Source organism: Cervus elaphus, chromosome 11, assembly GCF_910594005.1.
Source record: "Cervus elaphus chromosome 11, mCerEla1.1, whole genome shotgun sequence".
Lineage (NCBI taxonomy): Eukaryota > Metazoa > Chordata > Mammalia > Artiodactyla > Cervidae > Cervus > Cervus elaphus.
In genome coordinates, this window is record NC_057825.1 from 8,420,078 (window position 1) to 8,433,750 (window position 13,673).

At 54.0% G+C, this 13,673-nt stretch overlaps 2 protein-coding genes across 2 annotated transcripts; one reads left to right on the forward strand and one right to left on the reverse strand.

Annotated features, from left to right (window-relative positions):
* Nucleotides 1-6,246: 6,246 nt before the first annotated feature.
* CDK9 (cyclin dependent kinase 9) lies at nucleotides 6,247-11,217 on the reverse strand. Its single transcript, XM_043916973.1, has 7 exons — nucleotides 10,490-11,217; nucleotides 9,926-10,007; nucleotides 9,019-9,109; nucleotides 8,499-8,665; nucleotides 8,213-8,384; nucleotides 7,901-8,049; nucleotides 6,247-7,190 (listed from the first exon to the last, which is right to left on the reverse strand). Exons 1-7 carry the CDS (start codon nucleotides 10,945-10,947, stop codon nucleotides 6,825-6,827), a joined length of 1,485 nt encoding a protein of 494 aa, XP_043772908.1. The 5' UTR covers nucleotides 10,948-11,217; the 3' UTR covers nucleotides 6,247-6,824.
* On the forward strand, nucleotides 11,091-12,315 carry LOC122703072 (WAS/WASL-interacting protein family member 1-like). The gene is made up of 3 exons (XM_043917167.1): nucleotides 11,091-11,434; nucleotides 11,533-11,675; nucleotides 12,206-12,315. The coding sequence occupies exons 1-3, from the start codon at nucleotides 11,091-11,093 to the stop codon at nucleotides 12,313-12,315; spliced, it is 597 nt and encodes a 198-aa protein (XP_043773102.1).
* The last annotated feature ends 1,358 nt before the right edge of the window (nucleotides 12,316-13,673 follow it).

Sequence of the window (13,673 nt, forward strand, 5' to 3'; positions counted from 1 at the left end):
AGGTTAAAGGTGAGCAGGCAGAAGGGAGTACTAGGGAGGGGGCATGCAGAGACTTCCGGGCCTTGAGGCTGGGCTTCGTGCCCAATGGGGCTGGTTTTATCTGCCTTCTCTTATCACAGCCCACCTCCCCTTACCGTTAAGGCTGTTTGCCCTGGCCCTGCCCAGCTGGGATCCCTGGTGAGGAGGGAGAGGCCACGGGGCTGCCCTTGACCTAAGGCGTCCAGGCCTGCTGGGGGGAGGGCTGAGTCACCAAATCATTTGATCAGAAAGATGCCAGGACACAGACCCATCCTCGGCCTACAGGGTGACATCGAGGGCCCAGTCAAATAAGCTGGTGAAGGCCTTTCCCGTTTCCGCGGCCTCTCCAGTCATCTGCCAGACCGCTGGCTAACTCGCTCTAGTGTTTGGGAGACCCCTGGGTGCCAGGCTGCCTCAGGTGATGCCCCCACGAGGCCCTGCCCTCTGAGAGTGCTCATTCCTGGCTACACACCTCCCTTCACAGGTGAGGATGACACTCACATCACCCCAGGGTTCAAGGATAAACAGGATTAGACTCACACCTGCCAGCTTCATCCCAGCCTCCTCTCTGGGGTGTTCTATGGGGAGATGAAGGGTGGGGAGAGAGAGGAGCCAGAAGCTCCAGGGTTTAGAACCTATTTTGGTTGTTTTTGGTTGTTTAGAATCCACCCGCGAAGCGAGAGACCTGGGTTCGATCCCTAGGTTAGGAAGATCCCCTGGAGAAGGGAAAGGCTACCCACTCCAGTATTCTGGCCTAGAGAATTTCATGGCCTGTATAAGCCACGGGGTCACAAAGAGTCAGACACAACTGAGTGACTTTCACTTGGTTGTTTTTATTTTTTTTTAAAGTTTAGATTTTTTTTTAGCTGTGGTGGATCTTCATTGTTGCACTCTAGTTGCAAGTGGGGGCTACTCTTTGTTGCAGTATGAGGGCTTCACAACATGCTCCCTTCTCTTGTTGTGGAGCCTGGGCTCTGGGCCCGTGAGGGCTCACTAGTTATGGTGCTCGGGCTTAGTTGCTCCAAGGCATCTGGACCAGGGATGGAACCCATGTACTTTGCATTGCAAGGCAGATTCTTAACCCCTGGACCACAGAGAAGCCCTGGTTGTTTTTAAAATATGGTTTAATTGTATGAGTAAAAATATTAATTCAGGAAATATGAGAAAACAGACAGAAGCATAAAAGACAGTGCTGCGAATTCACTCAGTCATGTCTGACTCTTAGCAACCCCATGGACTGTAGCCCACCAGGCTCCTCTGTCCATGGGATTCTTCAGGCGATAATATTGCCATGCCCTCCCAGGAGACCTTCCCAACCCAGGGATTGAACCTGAATCTCTTACGTCTCCTGCATTGGAAGATAGGTTCTTTACCATTAGCGCCACCTAAAGGACAGAACCACCCCGAATAAACACGGGTAACGTTTTAGTGTGCTTGCTTCCGTTTTCCTTACAGAAGAGTGGAAGCAGGAGATACTGGGTTGGCCAATAAGTTCATTTGAGTTTTTCCATACAATCTCATGGTAAAACCACGAACTTTCTGGCCAACCCAGTATTTTGTAACTTGCTCTTTCTACCTGTTGTCTTTGGAATGTCTTCCTGTCACAGTGCATGTACTTCTTGTCCTTTTGCGTGGCTGCCCAGCATCCTGTCACAGGGCCCTGCTCTAGATCCTGGACACAGACCTGTGAGTCAGGGATTGGATGTGTGCTGACCCTGGGGGAGTGCTGCTCTAACTTACTGAAGCTGATGGGGGCTCGTGCTTTTCCACAAGCAAAGTTGCCCTGAACATCATGGACGGATCAGGCAGAGGTGGCAGAGAACAGGGTAGGGGCATGATCTTTGAGGTTACAGCCCTGGTGTGGCCACAGTACACTGGGCCACGTGGCTCTTCTGTGTACAGGACAAGAATTAACAGGTATCCTCCCCTGCTGTGCATTCTATGATGTGCTGGTTCCCATCCCAATCACACATATGCAAGATTAGCTCCTTCCCTGACCCTCCTACAGTAGATTATTCTACTTCTTCTTTGGTTCCTCTCCTCCTGTTCTCCAGGGATCCTACTGCTCCCAGAGGGGTTTCATCTGAAACAATCCATCCAGTGGCTCTTGCCAAAGTCACCACTGAGGTCAGCATGGCTAAACCTGATGGTCAGTCTTCACCCCCATTTCCTGGGCCTATTAGCAGTATTTGTCTAAGTGATCGATCCTATGTCTCAAAAACACCCTCTGTCTCTTTAGCTCCTGGATCCCATTCTTCTTAGTCTCCCTCTCTCTCTTCTTTTGGCCATGTTTCCCAATTTGCAGGATCTTAGTTCCCCAACCAGGGATCGAACCTGGGGCCTGGCAGTGAAAGCGCCAAGACCCAACCACTGGACTACCATGGAATACCCTCTATGGTCTCTTCTTCTTTTTTAAAGAGTATGACTTTTTTTTTTTTTTTAAAGTCTTTATTGAATTTATAACAGTATTGCTTCTTCTTTTTTTTTTTTGGTTGCACCGGGCCTTCATTACTTTGTCTGGGCTTTTTCTAGTTGCAGCAAGTGGAGCTACTCTTCACTGTGGTGTACGGGCTTATCATTGCAAAGTCTTCTCTTGTTGACAAGCACAGGCTCCAGGCGCTCAGGCTTTGGTAGTGGCAGCACGTGGGCTCAGTAATTGCAGCCCTGGCTCAGCAGTTGTGGCACATGGGCTTTGTTGCTGTGCTCCATGCAGAATGTTCGAGAACCAGGGATCGAACCCTTGTTCCCTACATTGGCAGGCGGATTCTTATCCACTGCGCCACCAAGGAAGTCCTGCTCCTGTTTTTTGTTTATTTTTTTGGCTGCGAAGCATGTGGGATCTTAGATCCCCAACCAGGGATCTAACCTGCACCCTCTGCATTGGAAAGTGAAGTCTCAGTCACTTGACTGTCAGGCAAGTCCCCTATGGTCTCTGATTTTTTTTAAAGAGTAACTCTTTTATACAGTTATTTATTTTGGGCTATGCTGGGTCTTCCTTGCTGGGTGGGCTTCCCTCTAGTTTTGGTGATCAGGAGCTACTTTCTAGTTGCAGTGCTAGGGCGTCTCATTGAGGGGTGACTTCTCTTGTTGGGGAACACTGGCTGTAGGGGGTGAGGGCTTCACTAGTCACAGCACCTGGGTTCAGTACTTTCGGCTCTCGGGCTCTAGCGCACAGGTTAACAGCTGTGTCACACGGGCTAAGTTGCTCCAAGGCATGTGGGATCTTCCTGGATCAGGGATTGCGCCAGTGTCTCCTGCAGGTGGGTTCTTTACTGCTGAGCCATCAGGGAAGCCCCCTCTGGTCTCTTCTTATTTTGTCTGTTGTTGTCCTCAAGTCCCTGATGACACTGAACCCTGGAGTGTCCCAGTGGGCCTCGTCTCTTCTCCCCTCTTCCTGTGATGGGACTTTAAAAACCAACTGGGAGAGCTGACAACTCCCAAATTTTGTGTGTGTCTAGACTTTGGGGGGCCCTGAACTAGACACCAGATGTATACCTGCCATCTCAGCCTGGACACTGCAGCCCTCTTCGTCTTGGGAGTGGCAGAAAGTTTATATGTCCAGTTCTGTTCCAACCCTTGAGAGGTTTCATTCAGGCTCATCTGTTCATGGGATTCTCCAGGCAAGAATACTAGAGTGGGCTGCCAAGCCCTCCTCCAGGGGATCTTCCTGACCCATGGATTTAACCCAAGTCTCTTACATCCTGACCCAGGGATTGAACCCAAGTCTCCTGCATTGGCAGGTGGGTTCTTTACCACTAGTGCCTCCTGTGAATTACAGTGTTGTATTAATTCCTGCTATACAGGAAAGTGACTCAGTTATACATGTATATACGTTCTTTTTCATATTCTTTTCTGTTGTGGCTTATCGGAGGAAATTGAATGTTGTTCCCTGTGTTATATAGTAGGATTTTTTGTTTATCCATTCTACATATACTAGTTTGCATCTGTTAATCCCAAACTCTCAATCCATCTCTCTCCAACCACTCTCCCTCTTGGCAACCACTAGTCAATTCTCTACCACCCAGATTCCATTCCTGTTTCATAAGTAAGTTCATTAGTGTCATCTTTCGGGTTCCACATGTAAGTGGTATCACCTGGTATTTGTCTGACTTGACTTAGTATGATATTCTCTAGTTGCATCCCTGTTGCAGAAAATGGCATTATTTTCTGCTCTGTCAGTTCAGTTTAGTTGCTCAGCTGTGACTCTTTGCGACCCCATAGACTGTAGCACACCAGGCTTCCCTATCACCAACTCCCGGAGCTTGCTCAAACTCATGTCCGTCGAGTTGGTGATGCCATCCAACCATCTCATCTTCTGTTGTCCCCTTCTCCCTCTGCCTCCAATCTTTCCCAGCAACAGGGTCTTTCCCAGTGAGTCAGTTCTTAACGTCAGGTGGCCAAAGTATTGTAGCTTCAGCTTCAGCATCAGTCCTTCCAATGAGTATTCAGGACTGATTTCCTTAGATGGACTGGTTGGATCTCCTTATGGCTGACTAGTATTTCATTGTACATGTACCACATCTTCTTTATTCATTATCTGTTGCTGGACATCAGGTTGTTTCCATGTCTTGGCTATTGAACATAGGAGTGCATGTCTTTTTGAATTATAATTTCATCTGGATATATGCCCAGGAGTGATTGCTGGATCATACGGTAATTCTATTTTTAGTTTTCTGAGAAAACTCCATTCTGTTATTTTTTTTAAATAATTTTATTTTTGGTGTGCTGGGTCTTTGTTGCTACTGGGCTTCTCTCTGGCTGTGGTGAGTGGGGATTCCTTTCTAGTTGCAATGTAATTTCTAGTTGCAGAGCAAGGTCTTCTCACTGCAATGGCTTCTCTTGTTTCAGAGCATAGGCTCTAGGGCACATGGGCTTAGCAGTTGTTCCCGCACTGGAGAGCACAGGCACAATAGTTGTGGCACAAAGGCTTAGTTGCTCCACAGCATATGGGATCTTCCCGCATCAGGGATTGAACCTGCGTCTCCTGCATCAGCAGGCAGATTCATTACCATTGAGCCACCAGGGAAGCCCCATGTTTTCCACTGTTTTCTGTTTAAGTCAGATTGTGGGAATTCCCTGGTGGTCCAGCGCTTAAGGCTGTGTTCCCACTCCAGTGGAGCATGAGTTCTATCCCTGGTCAGGGACCTAAGATCCTGACCACCATGCAGTGCCATCAGAAAATTAAAAAAAAAAAAAAAACTTGGATTTTTTTTTAAATCACCAGATTGTGTTCCTCTCTGTACAGAGCTCTCTGAAGGCTTCCTAGGCTTGGGGCTAGAACAGATTCTCCCGAAGCCTGCGGAAGGAACCAACCTTGCCGATGACAACTCGATTTCAGACTTTTCGCCCCCAGAACAGAGAATGTTGGTTATTCTGTGTTTGGCAGCCCCAAGAATCGAATAGGCTAGTCATGATTTTTAAATTTTTTCCTTTCACTTGCCTTTTGTGAAGCTGTGACCCAGGTTAATACCTACCAGCAAAGGACAGTTCAGGCAAAAAGTTTTGCCAACCTTTTTTCCCAGGTCCTCTTTAGGAGGGCTTCACTGCATAGAATGTAGAATGTGCTTCACATGTGCCTATTTCAGATTTCAGACTCACAGGAAATGTATCAAAGGTATTCCCCAGAATGTGCTGTTCCTCTGAGTGTCCCAGCTCTGAGCCCGCACGACCCAAGCTTCTGCTAACTGTTCCCTGTTCTCCTGCCCGCTTGCCACCCTAACTCAAGCTACTGCCACCTCCGCAAGGCCCTGGAGACCCTTCAGCTCTTCTGGTCATTTCCTCTCTTGCCACTCTCTGGTCAGCAGCCCGAGAACTCCTGCAGGTTACAGATCTGTTGTCATTCCACTGGCTAGAAGCCTTTCCAGCCTCCTGTGTTTGTAAGTCAAGTCTGAACAAGTCTGTCAGCCAAGGCAGACTCTGCCCCACTGGGTCACCGCTGCAGATGCGGCTCACAGAAGGTCCCCCCGTTTCCTCCTCAGCAGACTGGGTCCCTTTTCTCATCTGTCTCCCTGCTTTCTCTGACACTGAGTGGAGAGGAGAATAAGGGAGCATCATGGTACCTGCCGCTTGGGTACTCAGGAGAAATAAACGAGACAGAAGTCCCCTGAAGGTATGTCAGGGGACATGAACTGGGACAAAGGAAGTACCACGTCCTGACAAATCCAATCTCAGTGGTCAGCTACAGGGTTAAGAGCTGGCGGTCTGAACACAGAACACAGCACACAGCCGTTTACTGAAAAAGAGTCAACTTTAATTGTAACTGACCAGCCTGTACCCAGGAATGTCTCTGAACAATCGAACAAAATCAACACGATAAAACTGTCCTATTGAAGAAACCAAGAGCTTCCGTCCGCCCCAGAGGTTCTGAGGGCTAGGCTGAGAGCAGCCCGTTCCCATTCCTGAGGCTGGTTCTGTGCCCCACGGAAGTTTCTCATCCCACAGGGAGGGCCGGGGTGGGTGAGGGACCCGTCCCCTCCTCCCAACATGCTGGGGTCTCTCAAGAGTCACAGGTGGGGCATGCCTCCCCCCCCCCCCCCCCAGTCCTGTCCTAAGGTAAAGGGAGACCCTCTGGGCATCACTGCCAAAGCCAGGGAACAAGGTGAGGCAGCTCAGGTGCCTTCCTGGACTCTCCGCCAAAGTTTTACTCCAGTCTGCTCGGTTGGTGCCCGATGCCCAGGGTGCAGATTAAATAAGATATGCGCTAGAGGAAAAACTCACATGCCCCATAATCTCCACGGTGCAAGTCACAGAGCAGAAGAAAAAAAACCAAAACCACGGCCCTAACGAGAAGCAACAGCAGCCGGCCCTCAGAAGACGCGCTCAAACTCCGTCTGGTTGGTGGTGGCGGGATTCCGGCTCTGGTTGGTGGACTGCTGGGTGATCTGGCTGCCCTTCCGGCGTGGAGGTGCCAGGTACTCGAACATGGATGTCAGGTGGGTGGACAGCATGCCCTTGAGGTCCGAGGGCATGGGGTCGGACCAGAAGAAGTCATGGTTGAGGGCGTCGTCACTGTCGATGCGCTGGGCGGGATCCAGCACCAGCAGCTTGTCAATGAGGTCCAGCGCGTAGGGGTCTCGCACGTAGGCCTTCAGCCTGTCCTTCACCTTCCGCTTCTGGCCCTTGACCAGCTCCACTTTCTCAAACAGCTCGTACTTGTCCACATTTGGCCACACCTGGGGCAGGGGGGAGGCATTGAAAGAGGATAAGAGTTAGTCCAGCGGGGTATGTGGCTGGTCCACTGGTCAAGTACGTATTCAGTGACCGGATACGTCTCTGTTCAGGACTTCCCTGGTGATCCGATGGTTAAGAACTGCCTGCTGATGCAGGGCACATGGGTTTGATCCCTGGTCTGGCAAGATTCCACATAACCATGGAGCAACGAAGCCCGTGCGCCACAACGACTGAAGCCCGGCTCTAAAGTCAGTGCTCCGGAGCAAGAGAAGCCCCCCACACTGCAACTAGAGAAAGCCCAGGCGCAGCAATGAAGATCCAGAGCAGCCAAAAATAAATAAGTAAATATGTACAACTTGCTCAGATGCTTGCAGACCACCCCAGAGGGCAGTTCAGAGCCCTCTGCAGTCAAAGCAGCAGTGACCACAGACGGGACACGGGCACGGAGTACCCTTTGACATGAATCGCCTGGGACACGTGTGCCAAGCCTGACAGAACCACAGATGTCTCACGGCACAGAGCAGCTCTGAGGTGAGGCGCTCAAGATGCCTTGCCGGAAAACCCCAGTAACTGGGGACGCAGCAGAGCCCTGACGTCTCCCTGGCTCTGAACAGCAGACCCTGACCCTCCACAGCCACCTGTCCAGGTCAGGGCTTCACCTCCGTTCCGTGCCCCCCTCCTCCCCAGCCCCCAGGGGCGGGCTGTGACGCACCTCAGGGGTGATGGAGCCGCAGAGCTGGCTGATGAGGGCGAGCTGGTGCTGCTCCGTGTTGCCCTGCATGATGGGGCTGCGGGTCCACATCTCCGCCATGATGCACCCAGCGCCCCACAGATCAATGGGAGGGCCGTAGTCCCGCTCCCCTGGGAACAAGAGCACACCAGGGAGGGCCCCCTGAGCCCCATGGCCTCCGGAGAGGCCACGCCCCTGGGGCCGGTGGCTCAAGAAGCCCTGGCAGCTGGGGTGCTGAGACTGAGCTGAGTGCCCAGCCCCTGCTCCCCTCTGCCAGCTCGGGAGAGTCCTCACCGAGCAACAGCTCTGGGGGCCGGTACCAGAGGGTCACCACACGGTTGGTGTAGCGGTTGGGCTGGCTGTTCTTGGCCAGGCTGAAGGCCCGGGCCAGCCCAAAGTCCGCCAGCTTCAGAACCCCATCGCGGGTGATGAGCACGTTAGCCGCCTTCATGTCCCGGTGCAGGATCTGCAGGAGGCACAAGGCGGAGGGTTCCCAGGGGTCCCTCAGCTATGCCCACCCCGCAGTGAGTGCAAAGGCCAGCCCAAGCCTTGCTCTCTCCTCCCCCACTCCAACCCCCACCTTGTTCCTGTGGATGTAGTAGAGGCCGTTAAGCAACATCTGCATGACCCTCTTGATCTCAGATAGTGTGAACTTGACTAAGACGTTGCTCAGCAGCCCGGCAAGATCATGCTCGCAGAAGTCAAACACCAGGTATATACTGCCTTTGCAGCGGTTATAGGGGGAAGCTGAGGCAGGAAGAATGAGGAGGAGAGAGGGAGAGGCAAGAAAAAAAAAATCAGAAACCTCATATGCAGCTCATTTCCCCCAAACTAGCTCCCAACCCCTCCAACCCATGGCCACCCGGATATCCGGGTACCAACTCCTTCATAGGTAAAATATTTTCTGAGTGCCTTCTCTGGGCCGGGTGCTGTGGCAGGCCCTGGGGAAAGCACCTGCTCCGATGAAAGGACCAGAGAAAGCAGTCACAGTTGGAATGTCTGGGTTAAGAAGAGGCAGTGTAAATGTGTCCAGTTTCAACTCCGCAAACAAAGCCTCAGTTTCTCCATCTGAAAATGGGGACACGATCCAAACAACTTACCTTTGGTTCGACAGATCTCAATCAAGTTGACCACATTCTCGTGTTTTAGAAGCTGGAGGATCTTGATCTCCCGCAATGCTGTAATGGGGAACTGGGTGGGAGAAAAGACAGGAGGAAGTCAAAAGCGGGTGAGCACACTACAGACCCAGGAACTGGCCATAGGGTCCACGCGAAGGGTCAAAGATTGGGAGACAGAGTCAATGCACAGGCTCTGAAATTAGTTGTCTCAGATGCCACAAATGTAAAATGGGAGTAACTATGTACCCCTCATAAAGAACTGAATGAAATGAATAAAAATAATTCAATGAATGAATTGAAACAGTGATACTTCACACAAAGGTTTTGTAACCAGTCATCAGACGCTCTGCAGTTTCTTCAACCTTATAAATTTTAGCCCTATGCCTGCGTTTAGCCTGTTTGGCAGTTAACCAATATATAATTAAAGAAGCGGGTCTCTGGAAAGCTGGATCAGAACTAACACACGTGTGTGGCAGAAGAGACTGTTGCTTTTCAACTGAACACCAATCACCTTTTTAAAACCATTGCATGTAATTATTATCAATCATTATTTTATATATATATATTTTTTGCGTTCAACAAAATTAAACTCTAAGGAAAAAAGTGTTTAAAGACTTCCTAACTTCAAAACCCCAGGGGCACTGGGTGCAAGCATGGGCTCCCCCTCCTGGCATCAACCATATTCACCTAAGAATGAAGTTATCAAAAGCTCTAAGACATCTGAATTCAAAGACTGAACTGGGAAGTCAAACTTCCTGTAATATGGAAATTTCCAAACACCTAATCTGAATCTATTACATTGAGAGTCTCAAAAGGAGAAAGGTGGAAACGCAACCTCACGCCCAAGGGAGCTGGCCGACCTGCCCACCCCACCCCACCCCATACTCACCCCCTCTTTCTCGTTCTCCATCAGTACCTTCTTCAGGGCCACCTTTTGGCCGGTCTTGCGGTGCTTTGCCTTAAACACCTCCCTGCAGGCGGAGAGGGGGGACCCAAGAGAGCTCTTAGAGGCCGTTTCCGCAGGGCCCGCCCCTCCCCCACCAGAGGAGGGCCGGAAAGGGAATCCCGGGCGGGGCTGGGCCGGGTCCCCCAGGGCACTCGGCTACCCCACCACGCGGTGACTCCGGTCCCTTCTCGAGTCTCAACCTCCTTCCCTCTGCTCCTTGCGCCTCACCCGGGCGTTTCGCGGAGAGATCCCGCTCCACTCACAGGCTCCTCTCTGCAACCCCTCCCTGCCCCCCCATCAAGGGCCTCAGGCTCCTCCCCGCCGGCCGACTCCTTCAGGCCCCGGCGGGGTGGCGGTGCGGCCTAGCGAGACCAGGGGATAAGTCTGCGTCTAAGTGGCTTCCCGACCAACCGAGCCCGGGTCTGGACGTCCCGACGTCGGCCCGAAGGGGTGCAGGCTCAGGAAGCTCCCGGTCCCTGGGGGTGGGGGTGGGGGGGCCAGCCTTACCCGAAGGTGCCTTGGCCGATTTTAGCGAGCTTCTCATATTTGGTCACCTCATCACAAAAAGGGCACTCCACCGAGTCGTACTGCTTTGCCATGGCTGACTCCAGTACGCCGCCGCCGCCACCTCCTGCCACCACCGCCGCCGCCGCTGCCGCCGCCGCCGCTCCCGCTCCGGGTCCCGCCGCCGTGCTCCAGGCCCCTCCGCGGCCGCGCCACTTCCGCCTCCACGGCCACTTCCGGCCTCGAGGCGCCGACCCCGCCTCTTCCGCCCGCCGCCCGCCGCCAGGCCCCCTGGGACTTGTAGTTCCCGGGAGGCCAGGAGGAGCCGAAGCTGCAGAGGCGCCTCCGCCACCGCCGCTGCCCCCGCCTCCGCCGCCGCCGGCGCCGGCGGCGGCCCCGATCGGGGGCGCGGGGAGTCGGGGCGCCGGGGCTGGGGCTCGAGGTGGTGCGTCCCGCTGCATCGGCTCGGGCCGCCGCCGCCGCCGCTGCCGAAGCCGCTGCCGCTCTGGCGCCCGATCCGGGGCCAGCCGCAGTGCCCTGCTCCTCCTCCTCCTCCGACGGCGCCGCCTCCGCGGGGCTGCGCTGGGCGCCGGGCGCGGGGGGGATGGGGGGGCGGCCCCCCGAGCCGCGGCCTGGGGGCTCCCTGGCCGGGCCCGGGCCCGGGGCGGCCGGGCGAGGGGGCAAGACGGAAACAGCCGATGAGGAGGCGGCCCGAGAGCCCGGGAGGGGGCGCGTTATAAAGGGGGAGGTGCCCGGGCCTCGCCCTCCCCTCCCCCTCCGCCCGCCCCCTCCCTCCTCCTTTCCACCCTCCGCGGCCGCACCTGCCGCCGCCGCCGCCTGCCTCCCGCCCGCCCGCCGCCCTCGGCGCGTCACCGCCCGCGGCCCCTCCTCCGCCTTCGGAGGTGGGGCCCCGCGCTCAACACCTGGCTTCGGGGCGCGACTTGCCGCGTGCCTCAGTTTACCCGCACATGCCAGCCTCAGCGGGGAGTCCCTTCCTCCCCAGCTTGGGGTTTCCCTACCCGCCCCCCACACCCCACTCTACGCAGGCGAAGACTAGAGGCGCCGAGGGAGCGGCCTCGGGTGCGGGGAGGGGAGAACGGGCCCCCACCGCCGCCTCCCAGGGCCCCCGCCGACCCGCCGTTGATATGGCAAGCGACAGCCGCCAGGGGGCGCAGCGACATTGAAGGTGGTGAGCCAGCAACGCCTGGGCCTTCCACTCCTGGACCCCCACCCGGTTCTCTGGGAGACAGAGATGAAACCCACAGGACCTTGGTTCCCGCCGAGCTGCTCCCTAACTGGTCTCCCCCCGGGTTAGTAGTCACAAAGGTAGCCGGCATTTTGTCGGCCCCTCTTGTGTGCTCAGGAAGTGCTGGACATTCCTGCTGAATCCTGAATCCACCGCCCCATAGTCAGGATCACTAACCAATTTTACAGAAGAGCACATTGAGGCTCGGAGAGGTGAGGTCATTTGCTCAAGGTCACACAGTAATAAAACTGGGACTCGAACCTTGTCTGTCTGAATCCGAAGAGGATTCTCTTGATTCAGACTATTTACGGTCTGTCCAGCAATATAGCAAGTGGTGCTGTTTGAGGCCTTGCTGTCCTTATGCCAGGTTACCAAGCCCACCACCATTCACCATCTCCTCCTCTGATCCTATGCCTGCTTCTCCTACCCTGGCCCTTCTTCCCCAGCAGCTTTCTGATACCTTCTGGCTCCAGGAGCCTCCTGTATCTCCCTCCAGCCCTTAACAACCAGCCCCCTTCAGACCTCCTCTCCACCCCTCTTCAATCTGCACCCCCCACCCAAGTCCTCTACCAATGGATCCTAAGACCTGTCCTCCCCAGTCTGTCCCCTCCATCTGTCCCCTGCCCAGCGCCCATCAGATCATTCTGAAGTGACGTCTGTATGTATTTCTCTCCACTATCATCAGGAAAAACCAAATTGTGACATTTGAGGCTCTTTCCATCTCCCCACCTAGGCTGTGGCCACACTGTTTCCTACACCCCAGAACCCCTTGCCTTCAGGGCTGTGCTCTGTGATTGCACCCCACTACCTTCTCTTCTGCCAGGAAGGTTCCTGGGTTACTCTCCAGCTCTTAGCTCACATGGCTTGGCCTTGAAGCTTCTTTGTAGGAGGAGTCAGGAACGGGTCTGGTGATCCTGGTGTCCCAAGAGACCCTGTTCTGCTGGGAGGCAGGGGGACTTCCAGGGAAGGTCTTGAGGATCAGGTGAGGAGTAGTGAGCCCTCTCCTGAAGGCAGTATGGACCAGCGAGGGTTTGGGGCATGTCAGGGAGTGATCTGGGGTCAGTTTCTTGGGTACAGTATTAGAAGCAGGGTGGCCATTGGCTAAATTGGGGGTAGGGAGAGCAGGGAAGAAGAAAATAATAATAATTGTAGTAATTATAGTTTATGGAGGGAAAATAAATGGTCCAAGCTGTACACTTAGCACTTTATGGGAATTATCTCAATTCTCACTCAGCAATATTATACTATTATTACCTCTACTATACATAGAAGAACACTGAAACTCAGAGGTGACATCACTTATTGTTGTTGTTCAGTTGCTAAGTCGTGTCTGACTCTTTCTGACCCGTGGACTGAAGCCCACCAGGCTCCTCTGTCCTTCACTATCTCCTGGAGTTTGCTCAAATTCATGTTCATTGAGTCGGTGATACTATCTAACCAGCTTATCTTCTGGAGAAGGAAACGGCAAACCCACTCCAGTATTCTTGCCTGGAGAACTCCATGGACGGTGACATCATTGGCCAGGGTCAAACTGGCCATTGGCCAGTTGCCACACTGATATGTAAAGCCAACACCAGCCAAAGTCTGGTGCCAACCCCAAGCAGTTACCCATGTCAGGGCCCCGCCCACCTGGGCTGAGGGTGGAGCAAGGGCACAGTCATGGCACAGCATCGCCAGCTGGGTGGCCGGATGCCACTGGGAAGTGTGGGAGGGGATAGTCGCGTTGGGTGGAAGAGCGGAGGTCTGCGTGGGTTTGGGTGGCTTCCACCATCAGATTCTCAGGCTGGGGCCCCTGCTTCTTTCTCACGAGCCCTCCCTAAGTCACATCCTGTGGGCAGAGGCCTCAGCAGAAGTTCCGGTGGTGTCATCACCTCCACCCCCCCATCCCTGGCCTGAACCCTGACATTGTCAGTCACTTCCCCTCAGGGCCTCGGGCCCTCA

Excerpts from the sequence above, each read along its gene's own strand:
- CDK9 (XM_043916973.1), bottom strand. The coding sequence starts at position 10,947 with ATGCAGCGGGACGCACCACCTCGAGCCCCAGCCCCGGCGCCCCGACTC. Across the intron at positions 10,008-10,489 it reads ATCGGCCAAGGCACCTTCGG|GGAGGTGTTTAAGGCAAAGC; the intron begins GTAAGGCTGGCC and ends CTCCGCCTGCAG. Across the intron at positions 8,050-8,212 it reads GCCCCCAGAGCTGTTGCTCG|GGGAGCGGGACTACGGCCCT; the intron begins GTGAGGACTCTC and ends TCTTGTTCCCAG.
- LOC122703072 (XM_043917167.1), top strand. The coding sequence starts at position 11,091 with ATGGGGGGGCGGCCCCCCGAGCCGCGGCCTGGGGGCTCCCTGGCCGGG. Across the intron at positions 11,435-11,532 it reads TTCGGGGCGCGACTTGCCGC|GCGAAGACTAGAGGCGCCGA; the intron begins GTGCCTCAGTTT and ends CACTCTACGCAG. Across the intron at positions 11,676-12,205 it reads GCGCAGCGACATTGAAGGTG|GAGCCTCCTGTATCTCCCTC; the intron begins GTGAGCCAGCAA and ends TTCTGGCTCCAG.